General features: G+C 39.1%; 1 protein-coding gene across 2 annotated transcripts in view; it reads left to right on the top strand.

Annotated features, from left to right (window-relative positions):
- Nucleotides 1-17617, top strand: part of prim2 (DNA primase subunit 2) — a 21971-nt gene extending 4354 nt beyond the window's left edge. For both annotated transcript variants that reach the window (XM_035663570.1, XM_035663571.1), the window contains exons 7-14: nt 294-431; nt 2615-2682; nt 4035-4107; nt 4399-4584; nt 13212-13338; nt 13562-13644; nt 15407-15475; nt 16866-17617. In XM_035663570.1, the coding sequence (XP_035519463.1) occupies nt 294-431; nt 2615-2682; nt 4035-4107; nt 4399-4584; nt 13212-13338; nt 13562-13644; nt 15407-15475; nt 16866-17093 (972 nt within the window). In that variant the 3' untranslated portion in view covers nt 17094-17617. The remainder of the gene's footprint in view (nt 1-293; nt 432-2614; nt 2683-4034; nt 4108-4398; nt 4585-13211; nt 13339-13561; nt 13645-15406; nt 15476-16865) is intronic.
- Nucleotides 17618-19259: the final 1642 nt, after the last annotated feature.

Below are 19259 nucleotides of genomic sequence, written 5' to 3'. Positions count from 1 at the left end.
TAAAGGCTTTCAATTCAATTCAAAATGTCATGGCCTGCTACTTAACTATACATTTTCATTTTAGGCTCATTGCTGACATTCCCATTGGTTCAGAGAATGTAATTCATCACACTTATTTTATAGAACATCGCTAGAATAAGTGTAATCCTTGGTTTCCTCCTCTAAAATTACGAAGGGTTGGCCATAGCATCCTGGCACTGACAATGAATGCAAATAGAATATAACATTATGTCTTTTAAAAGCATTTCTTATTGAAAACATTGTTTATTCCACTTTTTTTTTTTTTTTTAAAGGTTCCATTTCAAGATGCCCTGGATCTGGTGCGGACAAGGAGAGTTTACCTCAAAGCAGGCTACGTGTACATCCCTCACCAGGACATTGTCACCATTGTTCTCAACGATTTCCGTACTAGGCTTTCCAAAGCTCTCGCAGTAAGTGTTTTGCAAGTCTTCACTGTTTTGGAAAGGAAGAATAATAAAAGTTCCGTAATATTACAGAAAGCTCCAAGACAAATGGTAATTTGTATTTCGTGGGAAACATGACGACGACTGCAGGCATGATGCGCTGTAGTTCACTAATGGGCCTTTTATGTATGTAGACTGTGCATGGACTGGCCTTTAAATCAATAATAGAAACATCTTACAACACAATCCAACACACCCCCTCTGACCTAAACAGTATAGACATAGATTTTAAACAACACCTCTCTAACTCAGTCCAACACAGCTTCACTTTGCATTAGATTGTCTCCCTGCACATGCGGTTTATGTGGATATATTTTGTCCATACAGTAGACCAGCTTCCAGGAGGCAAATTATTAAATCGCAACCACGGTTGTTCTCTTCAGTGCCCCGGGGAAACTGAAGGAAATGTGCAGGGTTCAAATGAGGGGAATAAGTATGCACACATGACATAAAATGTCTGGAGGGAAGACTGGGGACAGCTAGTATGAAAGTGCTTATTGTCCCTCCGGGCATGATGTTTTTTTAAAGGCTGTGGAAGGGGGGTCTATGAAGGCGCAATATCTGCACACTTCAAATGGCCTTAGGGATATGGAACATGATGTTTTGGGAACCAGGGGCCTTCTTTATAATACATGTGAGAAGACAACCACGGTTCAGTTACATTATTGTGAGGGGCCCTCGCTAGCCAACAGACACAAGCACATTCAACAACCATAGGCAGTGGCACTAAATAGTTTATGAATAGACTTGTTCTATTAATGAGGTGCAACAAACTGTGTTATAGTGACTGTGTTTTTAAATTACCCTTAAATCTAGTGCTGCAATTTCTTGTTTCTTATCTGCCGACTTACAATACAAACTGATACAGATATGTATCAGCAGTAAGCTAATACCGGCCAGTATATTGGTCTAGTTCTCTAATACCTATGCACACATACATGTATGTCATGCTTCCTCCTTTATTTTGTGTTTTCCAACTAAAAAGCACTCTGTCAATAGTGACAGCAGTTGCAATGCCTTTCCAAAGTAGCTGTTTGAGTCTACTCTGGGACTGGCAGCCTGCTGCTTTGTGCCTAGAACATTCTTTGGAAGTTTGAACAAAGGTCCATTTTTGTTCCGCGATGTTGTTCGTCCTTTGTATTCAACCGAGTCGTCGCTTTCAATCAGTGCATTTCTGTGTAATGCCTGTGCTCATGACAAAGAGTTGGGCTCCGTTTAACCAGTGACCTAAAATGCCCATTGACAAGTTGAACAGCACTCATCTGAAACTCACTACTGGCAAACTGGGACATGTGAGAATACCACATTGTAGGATGCATTGTGTGTTTGTGGTGTAGTACAGAAAGTCATTGCCTCTGTACTACTGTTAGCATATAGTGGGCACATGTCCTCCATCATGGGACAAGAAGGACCATCTTTTCCAAATAAAAAAAAAAAAGAAAAGCAAATAAAAAGATCCAGTCCAGTTCCACCATTCTCCCATTCCCTGGTAATTATCCGCACCACTAACTGTTGGAATGAAATAATGCGGCGAAACTATTTTCCTTGTAACCGTGCCATTGTGACTGTCTGTGTTACTGTAATGGTTATTCTCCTCCACTGGGGACAACAAGGGGGCATAGCAGAAAATGTGTCATTAAAAAGGCATGAAATTGAAAGCTGCTTCTCCATATGACTCCAGTTATTGGTTGAATGTTCATTTTAACAGAAATATACATAATTAAAGTGTTTTTTTGTGCATAGGAATCACTTGACAGTTGTTTCGTATGCTACAGATGTTTCAGGATGATGTATGATCATCTGCTCAACCTAAAGTCAGAAAACCGTATCCCTGTTTTACAGCTGAGGGAATTTTAATGCATTTTAATGCTTTTCTAGCACTGCCACCAAATATTCAATGACCTAAGGATCCTTGCAAGTCTTATAATTGATGCCAATTATTTACTTTTTTTAGTTACAATAACAGAAATACCAACACTGAGCAACCCACAATAAATGTTCATTCCTGATCGATACCAGAGTCTATTTTAACCTTTAGTTATTGTTTTGTGTCGTACTTAATCTTTGCACTTAACCTGCAATGTTAAGTTTTCTGGTCCTTTCACCAGCTCTATTAACCATTACTCATGTGATGTCCGTCTCTTCTGCAGCTGACAGCCCGCTCGTTACCAGCAGTGCATTCTGATGAACGGCTCCAACCGCTCCTTAACCACCTCAGGTAAGCAGCAGGATTAATAACTTTGCTGCCACTTTTCCAGGACTCTGTTGAAAAAGAGATTTAGCAGGATTGATCTTTGGCACCAAAGAACATTGGAGGCTTGTGGCTAGTCTGAGTAAACGCAATCTGTCCCTGTAGACAAGTCCAGATGTTGTGTGAACTTATGGTGCCTGGCTATGTGCGCAGCATCATCTGTTCCCATTGTTACTCAGTCAGGTAATTAGGACTATGCAACACGTGCGTTGTTTCTCCTGCAATTTGTCATGCACTGTCTTGTCCTCGGTCACGGTGGGCAATGTTGGTTGTTGAGTGGCAGGCGCCATGGTTTTCCTCAGTTGTTATTTTGGGGATAGATTACTTCATTGATTTGTGTCTTAAGTTTTGTACAAAAGTGCATTTTTATGGTGAAAATTGACAGATTAAACAGAGCTCAGTGTGCACTTTGCACAAGATCAATAGCATGGTTGGGATACCTACTTATTGTACGATCAGAGCCTGTTACGTGAACACAGTGCAAGTAGTTTTCCGTAAGACAGGAACGATGCAGTAAAAGCTGTTGCTTACCTTGATGTGTTGGACGATTAGGTTTCACCCGAAATGCAATACAAGCCTTATGCCTCATCTAAGTATTTCACTATCTGCAATATTTAACTATATCTATTGACCAAAAAAAGCACTTAAAATGTCCATATAGTTATTATGCTTGATCGAACAATATAACTGCCGCTAACTTATATTGCTAAGGCGGTACCCCTGTAGAGGTGCCTTAATGTAAAAACCTTAAACCTGTTCACCATTGAAAGTTAATGTGATTCAGCAACAGCACATACGTTTGCATTCAATAGTCGACAGCTGACTTCATTTCAGCTTCAATAGCAAAGGAGGGCAGCTCAGAACCCAGTGAGCGTGTTTATCTTTACTCTAGATAAAAGTAGGAACATGAATATAGGGGTGGAAGAAGTCATGTTGCCTGATTGTTGATGGGGATTAGTGGGCAGGTTGTTGAGATTAGTGGGCCAACCACTAATCTCTGGTAAGGGGAAACGCAGCGTGGGACTCAAGGGGTTGCCAAAGCCATCGACTTAAAAATCTACTGATAGCAGCTTAGCAGATTTAACTTTGTTTGGCAGGAGGTTACAGGGGATGTATTATATTAACTTTTTTAAATAATAGTTTCCGGTCATGTCTTAACCGTATTTTCTATCAAACGGACTTAATTTCATTGAAGAACATTCTTCAGAAAATATAATCAGTTTTCATGGCAGCCCTCATTGCTTCTAAAGTTGTTTTAATATTACTAAAGAAATGTAGTCTTATTGGTCACAGTCCTGATAATGTTTTCTTATTTGTAGTCATGCCTATGTGGGACAGGATTACAGCATCCAGAAGAACGTTGGAAAGATCTCCTTGGAGCAAATTGATTCAGTAAGTTGCATTGACAATCTACTCTTGAAATATCAAGTTCAAGGTGCCATTTTGTTTGGGAATGAGTGATTTAAAAGGGGAGAATTTATGTTTGTATAGTAATACAGCTGGCCCAAAGCTAGGAATAAGTAGAAAGTGTGTTTATTCCCACTTAAGTTTTAATCAATCAGTTTACATTATTTTTAACACCATAGAAAAGGGCGGTGAGGAAAAGTAAGTGAGAATAAAAAAAGATATCCACAGGTATAGATATATTATACCTGTATGTCATTAATTGTTGTCCGCCTCCAGCTTTCAGGAAAGTCATTCCCACTCTGTATGAGGCAGCTCCATCAGAACCTAAGAGAGAGCCACCATCTCCGCCATGGCGGTCGTATGCAGTACGGCCTCTTCCTCAAAGGCATCGGCCTCTCTCTGGAGCAAGCGCTGCAGTTCTGGAGGTCAGAGTTCATCAGAGGCAAAGTGGACGCGGACAAGGTAATGTTAACAATATTAATGCAATATTACTTTACTCTTACTTGTAGTTTTTAGAAATCCGTTCTGGATTTTAAGACAAATGAGTGAGTAAATGCAGTTACTTTTCACCGCTCAGCTTCCTGTTAAATGTTGATGTGGGTTGCCTTGCTCAGCCAAATGTCACTGCAACTTTTAATAAGACCAGCAGCTTGCAAAGGGATTGATCTATGGGATGTATAATTATATAATCATAATAAGATCATAGTAAACTAAATTAACTGAATGAAAAATAAAACACGTGACAATGATGCAATAACCCAGTTCACCCATATCATAAAAGACGGGGCCAGATGGCACACATTTTGTTTAATTTTAGATCAACACTACACATTTATCTAGGACTGCCCCAGACTAAAGTTACATTGTTTTTCTTTTTCTGTGACTATCCAACTAATGACAAGTGGGTCGACTAAAACTCTTCTCACCTGTTAAGTCGACTGTTAGGGGGCAGCCCTACATTTATCTTTATATAAGTTAAATGGCCTCAAAATATTCTTGAGTATTACCAAATATGTTCTTTTAGAGGGCCATTTCATTTTTAAAGGCTTGTATATGCTGAATTCTGTACAACCTCACTTCTGACAAGTTTATCCCTGAACACCAGATTAGTGGACTGTAGGACAGCAGTCTGAATGCCTGACCCTCTCCAGAGTGCTATTCAACACTTAAATGGGTGGTGCTCTTTCGTCTGTGATGAAGTGACCCCATCAAGGCTGTATTGATTCAAAAAAAGTCCACTGGTATTATTTGCATGCACTGCTGTGATGAGGCTTTGGAAGACTAAAGTGGTCATGAGTTCAGTTATTGTGCCTCTCAATAAAAGGCAGAGACTCAGTAAAGACATTCACAGTGTTCCGCATGAAGAGAACCTCCATTCTTCATGTGAAGGAGAGGCAGTGGCGACAGGAGACGCCACATGATGGAACAGTTTGGATAAAACAGACAGATTTTCTTACTGCAGTTCCGTGGAAACGAATCTGTGTATTTGTTTTGTAAACAACCCCCGACTACACCAACATTTGTTTAACAGTTCTCACATGTTTGTGTTTACATTTCTGACATCAACAGCTACAGCAGTAGGTTTTGCTTCCTTAATTAGGTCCTTAGATAGCTGCAGATATGTTGTTGTTCAAGTGTATCTGACTTGAGTACATGGTTCAAAAGTATGGTCTTATAAATGTCAATGCACTTCCTTATTGACTGTCAAGAAAATAACTGCCTGTTGAATAGATAACTGCTTGTGTCAGTTTGCTTTCACAGTTATGACTGTACAGTATACACTTAAGACTGTTAGGACATCCCTGTATACATCGCTTTGGTTGGCCAATCTTAGCAGTGAGATATGGCAGACAGTCTTCACTCTGTTTTTTGAGTCGTTTTTTATGGTCCGTCCTCAGTGCCGCCACTTAGAGAGCTAGAGGTGGTACGTGAAACATGAAAATGACTCAATTCAAGCGATTTCACTTTATTCTGTTATTCTTTGTTGATAATTGTTTCATTGTTGAGGTAATTTTTAAGTGTTTTCAGTGGCTTCTTACTTTAGTATGGCGGTTTTCGCTTCCCTGAATACAAACCGAAAACAAACTTAAAGTTAAAAAGTTAAAAGACCAATTACAATATATAAATATCATATCATATAAAAAGTTATTCGTACGTATTCACTTCACTTGTGCCATGTTCCTTTTTTTTCTTTTCTTTTAGTAGTAGCCACCAGTAGTCACTTGGTTGACAGGACTAATAGGGCTGTGCACTATATTTAAACACTCACATGATTTTTCATTTTTAAAAGTATAATCATCCGACCACATGTATTATTATTTTCAGTCATTCATTAGTCTTTCTTTGTAGTAAAACTGCTGGGGTTTATTCTCATTGGGTTGTCACCACATATTTTGTTTAATTACTGAATTTTAAATTAAAGTGTACAAATACTACACCACCTCCTAAGACTGTTTGCTGCCCAGCCCCAGCTAGGAGTGGTGTACAGATGAACCAGCACGATTTGATGGCATTGTGACAGTGTCTGTAACACAATTTGTGCAATCAAACGTGAACAGTTTTTACCTGTTTATATATTCATCATTTATATTCTGTAACCTATATTTGCAAAGGCTTAAGAAATACTGTCCATCTGACAGTTAAACACCCATACCCGGCTTAATCTAACACATTTTTGAGTGCTCATCAAAAGATGTAGTAATAGAGTGCAAGGTGAGTGCCAAGAAATCATTTAATTGTTCTAAGCTGAAAAGACAGAGCAGCAATCTGGCACAGTAGTGCTTGTCATGCGGGCCTTGATCCCCGAGCCGTGTAACCTTTGAATAACGATTTGTAGTAGTAGATCACTCCAGGTAGTCTGCCTTCTTTCCAGTCCATAGACATGTATTGCATCAGCAAGACAAAGTATCTGGGCATGTTGTGGGAATATCTTAAGTCTCTGTTTCCTGCTGGTGTCACAGTTTCAGTAGTAATGAGAAGCCACATCAAAGAGTTCCAGACCAGACTCTGATGCACAAAGATAGAGTCCTTCATGTTTTTAGCTGTTCGAGAGTCAAATACTTGTTGGAAAATTAGTCACTTGTGAGATTTTTCACATCTCTTTTCTCAGAGCAAAAGAACAGCTTTGTATACAGAGGGAAAAAGGTGACAAAGGCGTCCTTGGTGAACATGGTGTGAATAGAAACAACGTCAGGAGTTTGAAAATACCATTTTAGACTATTTGTATATGTGTCTTAAATGCCTTTAACTTATACACTGAACATGAGCTTGCAGCACTTTATGATGGTTACCAAATGTTTGAGTACTTTTTTTTACAAACAGATGCTGTAACGGTTGTGACTAATGTCCCCTTATATGTTGTGTTTTTTGCCCTCTACTGTAAATCTGTAAAATCTATACTGTAAATATCCCCTTTAGGGACAAAGATCTGAACTGAACGATTACATGACTGGAGGGATCTTTAAGAATTAATTGAAAAGACACAAAACTGTTATGACAAATTTAACCATAAAAGTCTCTAAAAAGGTAAGTTGTGTTTAACATTTTTAATCACATTTCAAAAATTGATTTAGTTTTGTAGGGCTCTAAGTTGAGGGCGTGCACAAACACAAAAAAAACCGACCACCGCTGTAACACACGCACTGACGCACACATACACAGCAAGAAGACAAACCGCAACAGTGACATCTGAAAGCGATGTACCTGTCACGGGTGTCAGTCAGTTAGCTGCCCCGAAGCAGTGGTGGGATCTTGCACTTTGTGGTGTCACCGCCACACCGGCAAAACATACCGTGGAAGAGACGGGGACAAGGACGCACTATAGAGACGGACACAAACTCCCTCTCTGAGAGTGATGGATGTCAGAAGTCTGAATTAGTTTAAGATTACACATAGGAGCACGCCAGACAGGTGGCCTTATCCCGCATTATTTAAAAACTGTTAACACAAAGTTCACAGATGTTACCCAAAATAAACTGTTAATTAATTAATTGAATTAACGTGATATGAATAAATAAAATCATTATCACTAATGCCCTAATAAATAATTTTGATGGTATTTTATTTGTGCCACGCATTACTTTTAATGATCAAAATAATTTTATTGTAGAAAAGTAGACATTTTATTGTTGGAACCGCCAGCATTTTTCTTCGGGATGGTTAAAATTGTTTTTCAGGGCAGTTTGGGACAGTGGTGAAAAAAAGTTAGAGACCCCTTTTTGGCACTATGTAAGCAGACTAATTGGGCTTGTCCTTACAACATTCTAAAGACAGGGGAAAGGTGAGGGGAAATAACGCAGATAACTAACAAGGCTGCATTACTAATTGGAGATGAAAAGCAAACAAATGTCACCAGTAATTTGTGTAGCCCTTTGAAATGGTTTCGTACTGCAGCAAAATATGTTAGGAATCAGGACAGCCATTTTTGAGATGTGGTTTTATTTACTAAAGATTTCATTCAATAAGAGAAAGTATTTTCAGTTGAGCCATCTAAAGATTTCCCATCTGTTAAGTAGTTACAGAAACACAATAGCAGAATAAGCGTTTGTCACTCACACCTGTTAAAGCATGTTTTTAGATGAATAAAGCAGTGTCTATCTAGCCTCTACTCTCCTAGTATCTGTTATTGGCCCTCAGTAAGAGCCCCATGGCATTGACAGTACACTGGATTCATGTTGCAGCCCTCTTTGGTGCCCCATTTCTGAGGTGGCTTGGTTCCCATGTACAAGCTCCCAGAGAAAGTGTGCTAGGCTGTGCACAAAGCCCAGCACTTGTTTCACAGCAGAATGGTGCTGACCAGATCGCAGCTCTCACAATGATGTATGTGTTAAGTCAGTGGCTGTACTTTGTGGCAGGCTGCACAAAAGCCTGCTCATTAGTATGCGACAGGCACAGAGAAAAAGATGGGAGGCAGCGATGCCGAAAGGGAGGCCTGGAGGAAGAGACGATGTAATATTAGACTAGAGGGAGAGAGAAAATTGATGAAATCAACTTGATCTATCCATTTTTCTTGCCACGGAAGTTAGCCTATTCATTTAAAGGGGGTGTCTCTTTGTACCACATCTTGGTGTGTTCTTTTTGCCGTGGGGTAGGACTGTTGTTGAACTGCTTGTTTTACAGATGTTAACTTCAGGTTAATTAATTTCCACTAACTGACACCATTTTTCACTTTTATAGGTTTGGTTTCCTCTGGGGTCTGTTCCAACAATGGAAGCAATTCATTAGATGACACTTTATATTAACTGCTCTTAAAAGTTTGGTTACAAATGTACAACATGTTGTTTTAGTTTTGAATACTGATCATTTCAGTACATTTGAGAAAAAGCCTCTTGCTCCTTCTTTGCAACGTATAAAAATATGTTCTGAGTTTTATTTATTTTATTTTATTCTTTTTTTTGCGTCTGTCTCACTTATGGAAAAAACAGACAACCTCTGTGATGAGTTGCTTGCAGAAATATGCTATTTCAGCAACTTGACATACATGATCCAAATCCTTAAATAAACAAAATATCAGCCAATACACCGTTCTCTGATTAGGACTGAAGAGAAAACGTCTAGAGAACTGCACTTAGTTTAACTTCTCATGCTGAATATACAAGTTGTCCAACTGGTGTACCCCTACCAGGAGGACACATAGCTGATTTTTGAGTTTTTTACCCTAGAGAACACTGACATGTTTATTTTTTAACTGTAGAACTACTTGTTTATTTTTAATTCAGCCTTAAAAAAATCTGTGGGGCTCTATTGGCCCCTTTTCATAGCAGAGATTTTGACTTGTCATAGCAGGAAAAACACAGGTGTAATTGTGTGTTTTAATAACAGCCATGGCTTTGTTCTCTCTAAATGTCCCAGTAAGTCATGATAGTGTTGACAGTAAGGCAGCATGCACAATAGCAGGACTCTGACACTGAAGCAGATATATGGTATTCAGCTATCATTCATTTTATTTATACCTGTGCTTTTCCTTACAAAACTTGGAGAACAATGACGCTGAACTCCTACAACTAGTGCAACTTTTAGGGTTTGCTGCAGGCCCGTCACAGCGTCTTTGCAGTTCTAATTTGTCTCTTTTGCCTTTTAGTTTAACATTCTACTTGTGCATTGTGTGCATTAAAAAGCGGCCCTCTTCCTCTGCAACATCAAACTTCTTCATCTAACTCTTGTGCGCACTTGCCCTATTTTATAGTCCCTCACCTTTTATTGTTTTTTTGGTTCTGAAAAAGGGCCTGTAGTGCAGATTAAAAAAGGTAAAGTATTTTAATGGTATTACATACAAGAGGAGCTACAGGCATATCAGTCACTATGGACTGAGCCTAAGAAGCAGTGCCAAGTTTACACACATGCACGCACACACACGTACGTAATCCCTTTGATTGTGTCCTATTTCTCTGTCTCCATTGCCGCAGGTTTTTGTGAATGTGTCCTAGAGTGTGGGGGGATGTTACAGTGATGTAGCCCCCACGAGCCAAGATGTGCACTAGAAGAGCTGTGGCTCTGCTCCTTTTAATGCATCTTTTGTGCTTGTGTTTAGACTTTCTGCTCTGATTTTCTGTATTGCCTCAGTTTGGAGCTCAGATGTATTAGAGTATATCCAGGATTATCTGTAAGTGTAGGCTGAAGTGTAGTGTAGTTTGTGATTTTAAAAGACACAATGAACATATATGTTAAGGGAAGAGTTGCAGTCAATATGAGTTTAAAAAAAAAGAGAAATAGGACAAGTTGAGAACAAACTGCAAGCTAAATTGTACAGCATCTGACTGCTGAGGGGAAGCTGAATAATGTTTTTAAAGACAAATCAAACGTCTTTAGAAAACGACAAGTCAAAAACTGTTCACTCTAATCTGTTAATACACATTAGTTTCATTTTTAAGGTTTAGCTATAGGGCTGATTGTGGCTTGTCCCTGTACTTAAGAGAGTGTTTCTAATCTGTTCTTGTGAAGTTTAGCAAAAAATAAGTCAGACTACCTCAGTTTCACCTGGAAGAAGTGAAAGTTTAATATCCATTTCTAAGTTACTTACTATGCCTTTTTTTAGACGACACAGGATTTTTTTTTTTATTTCCTAATTATTTCACATAATACATATTAAACGCACTTTAGTGCCAGTGGAGTTCCAAGATTCGTTTTAATAGAGTAGGGGGGTCTTAAATCAGGAAATGTCCTCTTGAATCCTTAGAAGCTCTACATAATTAATATTTGATTCATTGTACTTAAAGAAGATTTTATGGATTTTTAAATTGCCACTGCAGCTTGTCATATTAGCAAGTTCAAGGGTTTTATTGCAACATTAATGTGTTATGATGGGTGCAGTCATGGTGATTGTGTTCTGCCACTGTTGAAGCACACTGTGTGTATTTTACTGTTTGATTTTCAGAGGCAGGGTCCTTGTAATTCATTTTTTATGGTTGCACATAAGTGTAGTACGTATAAAAACAGTTCACTGTGGAGATTGTGTAGAATGACCCCCTGGACAGACGATGGTGTGAAGGTTTGCGAAGTCTGGCACTTAAGAATTTATTGATATGGTTCACTTGTGTCCTTGACTTTGATGTTTTGCTTCTTGTGAGATCACATAAACATTTATCCAGATATTCACATACTTTTTCAATTCAAACCCTGCTGCAATGTGGTCATAGATATATTTTATAAGATTAGGCAAGGCCTAGTTTTGTCCGACTGAGTGCAGCCTGTTTGTCAGTAATCATAACTTGGAGATGTAGGCTGCTTTAAATTAAAAAAGGGACAGGTAAATTTTTTCCAAATAAAATGTGGATACTTCCATTGTTTATTCAGCTTTAAATACAATACAAGCTTATGGCTGCACCTAATGATTCTTTTAATCATCATTAGAGAATCTTATTGTCTTTATTTAAATTGTTCAGTCTATATAAAATGCCAGAAAATTGTGGCAAATACCAATCTCAATATCTTAAAACCGAAGGTGTCCTCTTCTTGCTCACTTTCAACCAACAGCCCAAATTCCAAAGATACTCTGAAATATCACATAAGATGAAGAAAAGCAGCATAAAACCTTTACTTAAGTAAAAGTTCTTACAAAACTTAACAGATGGCCTCTGTGACATATTATCATATAGAGTTTCTGATTGTTAATACTGATGCTTTAATGCATAAAGATTTTACTTTTGCAGCTAGTTGAGGTGTAGCTACTTTTTACTGCTTTAGATACACTTGCTTCCCCATGGGTCACAGTGGAAATCTGAGGGGACGTGAGATGGGAAAGGAGAGAAGGAAAAACAGTTCTTCATATGGTTGAGCAAGTATTTGGCTGAAATGAGTAATTGGCACAGATAATGTAGTATCGTCCAAGTAAAATTTGTGTATCCACTTTCTAATAGGCAATAAATATAGCAAGACATAGACATCTGAAATGTGACTGCTTTTCTGTAACTAGTAACTATAGCTGTCAAATAAATGTAGGAAAAGTTAAAAATTAGTATAAAATGGAAATACTCAAACATCAGAGGGAAGTTGCCCTAAAATTGTAGAATACACGATAGTACAAGTACAGGACTTTAGCTGGTCCTTTTACTTCATGGGGATGCTCAGCCGTGATTTGCCTGGAGCAACCATATGAAAAAAATCTTTGACGAGCCAAAGTCGGCTAAGGTCAAAAAAGACGTCTGAATTCTGACTTGTTTAATATCAACATCCAACATTGAAACATTGTATATGACAGAAACTAAGGAAAAGCTTAATAGGTCCCCTTTTAGGTGGGCACATTGCACTGAATACTGGTACACGGCATTAAAATTTCCTTCATTTATTCTTGTATTTAAAACGAGCTCTTTTATATTGATTCAAAGTGCTCTGCAGGACAAGGGGCAAAATCTATGAGTGGGAAAGATGGTCATATTCCGGTATCCATAATTCAGCTATCTCGAGTGTGGCGACACCTCTACAGCAGGTTCTCTCTAATAGCTCTATATTTCATTGAGGAAAACACCCTGTCAAAACTGACATGATGTATGACAATGTCTCTTTTCACCCCAACCTTGTCCCTCTTACACTCTCATCCTCACTAATGCCTTCTCTTCCTGTCTCCCTTCATCTCTCTCTCTCTCTCTCTGTAGTTTGACAAAGCATATGCCTACGGCATCCGCCACATGTTTGGCAAAGAAGGCAAGCGAGCAGACTACACCCCCTACAGTTGCATGAAGGTGATTTTATCAAACCCACCCAGCCAAGGCGACCATCATGGTGAGTTGACGGCTGTTGGAAGACGCCATTACCTGTAATAAAGCCACTCTGCTGTCATTATCAGGCTTTTTAGTTTAAGTATGTGGCTTGGAAATAGTGGCACAACAGACCTTGGACATTTGTCATTACCAAAATCTTTTTCATAGAATTTCTCCCATCTGTTAATCAGGTAATATGCTGTCTTAGATGTTTATTTTAATTCGTTTTCTTTTCCTGTTTGTAGGATGTCCATTCCGACACAGCGACCCAGAACTGCTGAAGCAGAAGCTTCAGTTCTACAAGGTGTCCCCCAGTGGAATCAGTCAGGTGGGTGCCGTCCCCTCTGCAGCAGGCTCAAATGGTCGAACAGCCCTCTAGCCACCATTATCTGCTTCTAACATCTTCTGTATTACATTTCTCCCCCTGATCTCATGAATCTCTGCAAATATAAATTGTTTTTTGTCAATTGGTTTTCAGAGTTTTGTCAGAAACTGGCATGACTCACCGGGCCCTCAGTGGGTGAGAGCACTTGTTCTTACAAGTCGGGAAAATACACACATTCAAAGTAGTGGACTAACCACTGCTGGGGAGATTGCCCAAACCTGTCAATGACTTCTTAAGAAGAATAAAAATTAGCTGACAGTAGTGTTGTCATACAGACAAAGCCTGACAAGACTAATGGTCCACTGAGGCTGTACTTGCATCGCTCTTTTGAGCTTAATGCTAATATGCTGATGTCATCATCTTAGCTTAGTGTGTTAGTATGATAATATTTTTACATAAGCACTCAACACAAAGTACAGCTGAGAATCGCATTAGTTTTGCCGGCATTTGGTCATGAACCAAAGTACTGAACAAATTTTTAAAAATGACCTTATTATGGCACTAGATGAAAACTTAATGAATTGCCAAAGTCATCATTTCATGCAATCCATTCAATAATTACTGAACACATTTTCTCAAAAACACAAATGTCAACCTCATGGTGATGCCAGAGGAAATTAAACTTGACTGGATAAGGCAAAGCTTTGACTTGCTGGTGGCGCTACATGAATAGTCAGGATCAACATCGTGATAAGAATTCATCCATGAATGGCTGTGCAAAATTTCATGGAAACCAATGCAGACACAAGTATCAAAATCCTAAAGATTTCCTTACTTTACTATTCACAGGATGATGTACAACATCTTCCCTTCATAGTAGTTTATTTCTGAAAGACCTGAAATGTGAAGATTGTTAAGGCTGTAATGTTATGTCAAGTGTGTGGTGGATGTTCCACATGTTGGTTCTCTAATACCCTAAGGACCGTATCACACCAGTTTGATATTTTCTCTTTAGTATGAAAGAAAATAGAAATACATTTCTCTTTACTATCAGTCCTTGTGTGCGTTTTTGCAAATGTTCCTCGTAGTCCATTAAACGTAATCATAAAAACTGCAATATCTGGCAGAAACTAAGAACAGCTCATCACTGATCTAATAGCAGCACCAGTGTCGAGCTTGCTTGTGGCAGCATCACGCTGGAGGCAGCCTTCAGGAATATAGGGAATAATGAAGGAGCCAAGTACAGGCAAAGGAGTCTCGTAGTGAATGCTGAAGACCTACAGCAGGTCACTCACCCTGAGTATGCAGTTACACCTGGGCTTTAAAATGTCTGCTCACATCCTCTCTTTTAAGCTTTAACAGAAATCCAGGAAATCCTATAATTAAGATGTACCAGAAGACTTGAAGGTGTAATCGTTGCCAACAGTTGTTCTGCAAAGAATTGACTCGGCAGGGATATTTAAATTAAGCCAAATGAGGCTGTGATCTGTTTTCATTACATTTGCAATGATTTCTTGAAGTATTTTTTCACTGCTGTCATTATGATTTATGAGGAATGTTTGTGTAGGTAGTTGACCTAAAGCCAATTAAAACAGCTTTTTATATAGGGCTACAGCAACACCAAATGTTGACAATAACCTCTTTAAATGCACTGTCAGTACCTAAGGTGCAACGGTTCAAAGATGTGTGAGAAAATAGTCAAATTTAACCCTAACCCGGTGTCTTGGACGTTCTCTTTTTCTATCCCGTCTCTGTTTCTTTGCAGATCCTGGAGCTGGTTAAAGGCATGCACTATCAGCTGGCGTGCCAGAAGTACTTTGAACTGACACACAATGTAAGTGCAGATTTAATTTGAAGCGGGGACTAACTGGGGCTACCTGTGTCACAGACAGGGGGGTTTGGTCCCTGCATCTCACGCATGAAGGTTTAGGAGAGACCCAGAACTGTCATTACCTCCGTCATTAGCTAACCATCATAGCCACTTATTTTTTCTAAGTTTATTATAGCGTTCCGATCCATTTTGTCCCCTGTGGATACTTACTTAATTTAATCTGTTTCAGTTTGGACGCTTGAGTCATCATCCCTTTCAGTCACACTCTCAAGGTCCTCGTTTTAGAGGGGGGACAAGGTCTTAAACTTAAAATGTTTGCTTGTGACTTTAAATGCATCACATTCAGCTGAATTTGGCAAAGAGTTTTAAGTTTATCATTTATTAAAAATTCAAGGTTTGGACTTGGCATCAGTTGTTTTTGTCATACAAGTATTAAAGCAATATAACACACCCAACCAATTGGAACATGGCTATTTAAGCTACTGTGAAAAAAACCTCAAAGATGTTGTGTTCTGCAGTCATGTGTAAAATTAATTAGTCTGCTTCACAGGACAATTTATACACATTGGATTCACATTGTTAGGATGCTATTATTTGATCAAAGCAAAGATTTAACAGAGTGTTGTGTAAGAGTGCAGGCTCACTTTTGGGAAGTGAGAAATCATAACAGCTGGTGAAGTAGTCAGTATTGATCTAACAACCCTTTCAGCCCCCCTGCAGATATATTATATGTTTCTAGGAAGCAGTGCAATCCCTACATAACTGCCTTCAAATTAGTTTCAGCAAAACGATTTTCCTCACTCTAGTGGTTCAACAGGTAGAAATTGCAAAATGAAATGTGTCCTTACTGATCTTAATTTAGCAGTCGGAAGGCGCTGATAGAGCTGCTAGTCATTTGTAACATTTACTCCTTCAATATGAAATGGTTTTGAAAACATCAATCACAAGTACGTAGTTGTTTAAAATTTACGGAAAAAGGTCACAGAGCATTCGGAAGAGTTAGAACTTCATCTGTTTATTGATTCATAGGTTTTTACTCACCATGAGTGATTTTGACATTTCATTTCCTAAAAGGGCATTTCAATTCTTCACTGTGCTCCGATGGAACAGTTAGCCGGTGACTTAGCTTGCTAATTTGGCCACGAAAGCCTGCTGTCCTCATTATTGTTAATAAATTGGTAAATTGTTAGTAAATTAGCAAACCATTTCACCTTTTCCCCATGAAGCAGATGTTACAAGATCATCTTATAAAAGGTGACATGACATTGAATCAATCAGTTTGCCACCAACCTGCCACACCTGTTAAAAAAACAAAAAAAAAAAACTAAGACTGCTGTTCTCATTTTCTCTCATCCTTCCTCTCCTGTTTTATTTATTTATTTATTTTGTGCAGATTGAGGAGGCCAGTTTCTCTCTCAATCACCCCAACCAGTACTTTATAGAGAGCCAGAGAGTTCTGGGCGGAGGCAAGGACATAAAGCGAGAGATGGACACTCCACAGAGGTCGCAGGATAGCGCCGTTGCCAAAGGATCCGGTGCAGCTCGAGAGGCAGCAGCAAACGCCCCCCAGGGTTTGGCTGAGATGACAGAGGATCTGGACTCTTTCTTTCAGGATGCCTGACTTTATTTTTTGTTTCTTTTATACGCGTAGAAATAAATGTACGTTTGTCTTTTCTATGAGGACTGGGGGTTTGGTGACAGTCCATATTCTGACTTCCACTTATCTGTATCTGATGTGTTAAGTATTAAAGTTGCATCTCGGTAATTTCATGATCTGTTAGTCTACGCAGACAATGAGTTAACCTTGACAGTACAATAGTCAACCTCAATCTTCAAACCAAAAGCTGTTTTCTACCTTTAAGAGTTCCTTGTGAACATGTAAGCGTAAACATATCATTCATTTTTCCATTTAACCCGAGTGTTAAAAGTCTCTAGGTTCTCTTCCTTTGTTTTCACCGTGGTCTGAACTCAGGCTGCTTATAGCCAGTCTCAGTGCACAGTGTTTTGGCAGGGACATGGTTTTCGGGGTGATGAGTAGAACATTTCCCAGCTGTCACAGAAACAATGTCATTGTATTTGCTGGCAGGAGTATGGATGAATGGTGGCAGGAGGATGGATGAAAAATAAACAATTTCCTCAGTTGTATTATGCCGCCTTGGAATATTGCCTTATAGTGCACAATGCAGTTTATTCCGAGCACACGTGGTCAGATATTTCCTCACTCTCCTCTCCAACTTCTTTCTGCTTAATAATTTGTGAAGAATGGTGGCTCTCTGAAAGTCAAGAATCTTCTGCGCTAAAGTGGCGCCAGCTTCTCTAATCTCAGTTCTTTAGGAGCTCTTATCTCCACTTTTACTATATGCTTCTTACAAGATTACCAACTTTAGATCCAATTAAATGCACCGAACAGGCAGCACTGAATTATATGAATACAAATATGTTTCCCAGGAGGCCAAAGGAAATATTAGATGATTGAATGAAAGCCTCTTTCTGTAATTTAATCATTGTTAATTTTAAATCAAATTGTGCGTCCCTCAGGGTGTCAGATGTTAAAAAAATCAGTTGCACGTTTGCTCTGCAGGCTTTTCTGTTTCAAGACTTTCTGACACATTCAGACCACAGTTAGTCACTTTCTCATGCCTGTAATGTCAGAGCATAAACACACGGCCTGCACCAGAGCTGCACATAGCTGGAATTAAATTAGGTCTTAAAATCCAGGCATGGTGCTTGACATAGAGCGGATTTATTCAGTATAATAAGGCGACTGGATAACAGTACGCAGCCGGGCTGCTGTCAGCAAGAGACCCTTGATGTTTAATATTTGGTTGAGCATGACTACGTTTGACAAAGCTGGCACTTTTTTAGACTCTGGGCAGGCAGTTGACTAGGACGGTGTTTATCTCCTTCGAATGGATTTACAATCATTAGTCATGAACTTGCTTGCTTTCGTCTTGTGATTTGTTCTCTTCCCATGCTCATTACATGGGCGAGAGGTGTTCTTGGGGACGCTGTATTATCCGAAAGGGCAAGAAATTGAATCCAAGGCCTAACGGCAACATTTGTGTCATGAGCCTCGTATGGAGCTGGAGCTGACATACAGAGTGAATCTGTATGCATGGATGTGTCTGTCTTTGTGAATGTGTTGTTGCAACCTGGAATTCGTAAATGCTGCAAACGTAACATGCTAAAGGTCATTTGCATTGCGTCTGCAGACGAGGAATCTCGATTCAAACATAAAAATTAACAAAGAAAGCGAGACTTAAGGTATAATATGGCGATATTGCCTTGTGATGTGAAAAGGCACCAAAACAAATCAAAATGTTATTTGTCAGCGGTATTGAATTGAACATCGACTCTATTGTACATTTCTATTCAGAGCATGATGTTTCTCTTTGTCCTCTTCCTAATGTAATTTCACTCACGGGACCAAATGTGCAGCCGTTAGATTTGTTTTATTTACCAGAAGCAGCTCTTGTTAATTTGGGGATTTGTGTGCATTTTGTTTCCTACTCATTTTTAAGGATTAGATAACATCCCGTAATGCTTACTTGTACATCTCGCCCTCCAGCTTCGCAAAAATGAGCCGCAATTTATTTGATAACGGTCTCATTCCTCATTTCAGATCTCATAAAAGGTTGTGCAGTCATGATGGAGTATTAGCTTTTCAGTGGGAGGAAGAACAGATTATTTGGGGTCTTTAGTGGATTCTTGTCAAATTAGTTACACTGCAGTCACAAACGTTATCCTCGCCGCACTGGAGTCACTGCTAAATATATATTTTTCAAGG

This window comes from Morone saxatilis, unplaced genomic scaffold (genome assembly GCF_004916995.1).
Source record: "Morone saxatilis isolate NCDOM2014 unplaced genomic scaffold, NCSU_SB_2.0 Contig19, whole genome shotgun sequence".
NCBI classification, from domain to species: domain Eukaryota; kingdom Metazoa; phylum Chordata; class Actinopteri; family Moronidae; genus Morone; species Morone saxatilis.
The sequence above is the reverse complement of the archived record's forward strand: the minus strand, read 5'-3'. Positions and strand labels throughout refer to the sequence as shown.